A 934-nucleotide genomic window follows, 5' to 3' on the forward strand; every position below is an offset into this window, starting at 1 on the left:
TTCACTGAGCTGGACCCCCGTTCTCAGGCTCTTCATGAAACGAGGCTTCAAGGGCGCAGACAGATCGCACGTATGGTTGCAGCTTTGGTGCTGCTTTTTGCTCTCTCGTGGTTGCCTATGTACGTGACTGATATCTGGCTTGACCGTGAGCTGCGCCATCCACCAGACTGGCTCCTACAGACCAGACCCTTTGCACAGTGGTTGGGCCTCACCAACTCTTCTCTCAACCCTTTTTGCTACTGCTTCATCGGTGACCTCCATCGTTCGGCGAAGGCTTTGCGTTTGCGGCTGCTCGGTCCGTCACCAGCTTCAGCGCTGGCTCTGGCATCTCTCCCAAAAATATTCAACCTGCAGAATCAGGACAAATCTCCCGTGGTTGCCACCGACAGCTCGCCCAACTCCTGCGGGGAGGACGCTGGGAGTCTGAATCTGTCGATGTGGTGGACTCAATCTCGCACATGTGAGTCATTGAGCTTGCCTTACCACTTAGGAATGACTGAGGCCATTACGCTGGATTCATAGCAGACCTGACGCTCTGACCCTTGTCCTCAGATGTTCTGTGTTTGTGCTTCTAGAAAATTGGATGGGTTAGTTCACAGAAAAGTCAGTTTGCTCACCTCTCTTGTCATTCCAAAACTGACTGACTTTTTGTCTTCTGTCGAAGACAAAATATGACATTTTGAGCTATTCTTTGTCCATATGATTCAAGCTAAATTGGAATCCATTGAGCTTAGTTTTATACTTTTACATTTATGCATTAAGTGCAGGGGTATTCAGACTGGGACTTTGGACCCCTAAGACTTTGGACTTTGGACCCCTCTAACCGGCGACCTTCTTGCTGTGAGACAACAGCACTACCTACTGCGCCATTCACCCATAAAATTGTTTTACATTATGTAAATAAATAACATAAGGCTACACGGTGGCTTAGTGG

General features: G+C 48.5%; 1 protein-coding gene across 1 annotated transcript; it reads left to right on the top strand.

The window, feature by feature from the left end:
- Nucleotides 1–3: 3 nt before the first annotated feature.
- LOC130220495 (neuropeptide FF receptor 2-like) lies at nucleotides 4–522 on the top strand (the record flags this gene model as incomplete). Its single annotated transcript, XM_056452769.1, has 1 exon — nucleotides 4–522. A coding segment is annotated over one exon (519 nt), but the record flags the coding sequence as incomplete, so codon positions are not given.
- Nucleotides 523–934: the final 412 nt, after the last annotated feature.

The sequence above is a fragment of the Danio aesculapii genome, unplaced genomic scaffold, assembly GCF_903798145.1.
Source record: "Danio aesculapii unplaced genomic scaffold, fDanAes4.1, whole genome shotgun sequence".
Classification (NCBI taxonomy): Eukaryota; Metazoa; Chordata; class Actinopteri; order Cypriniformes; family Danionidae; genus Danio; species Danio aesculapii.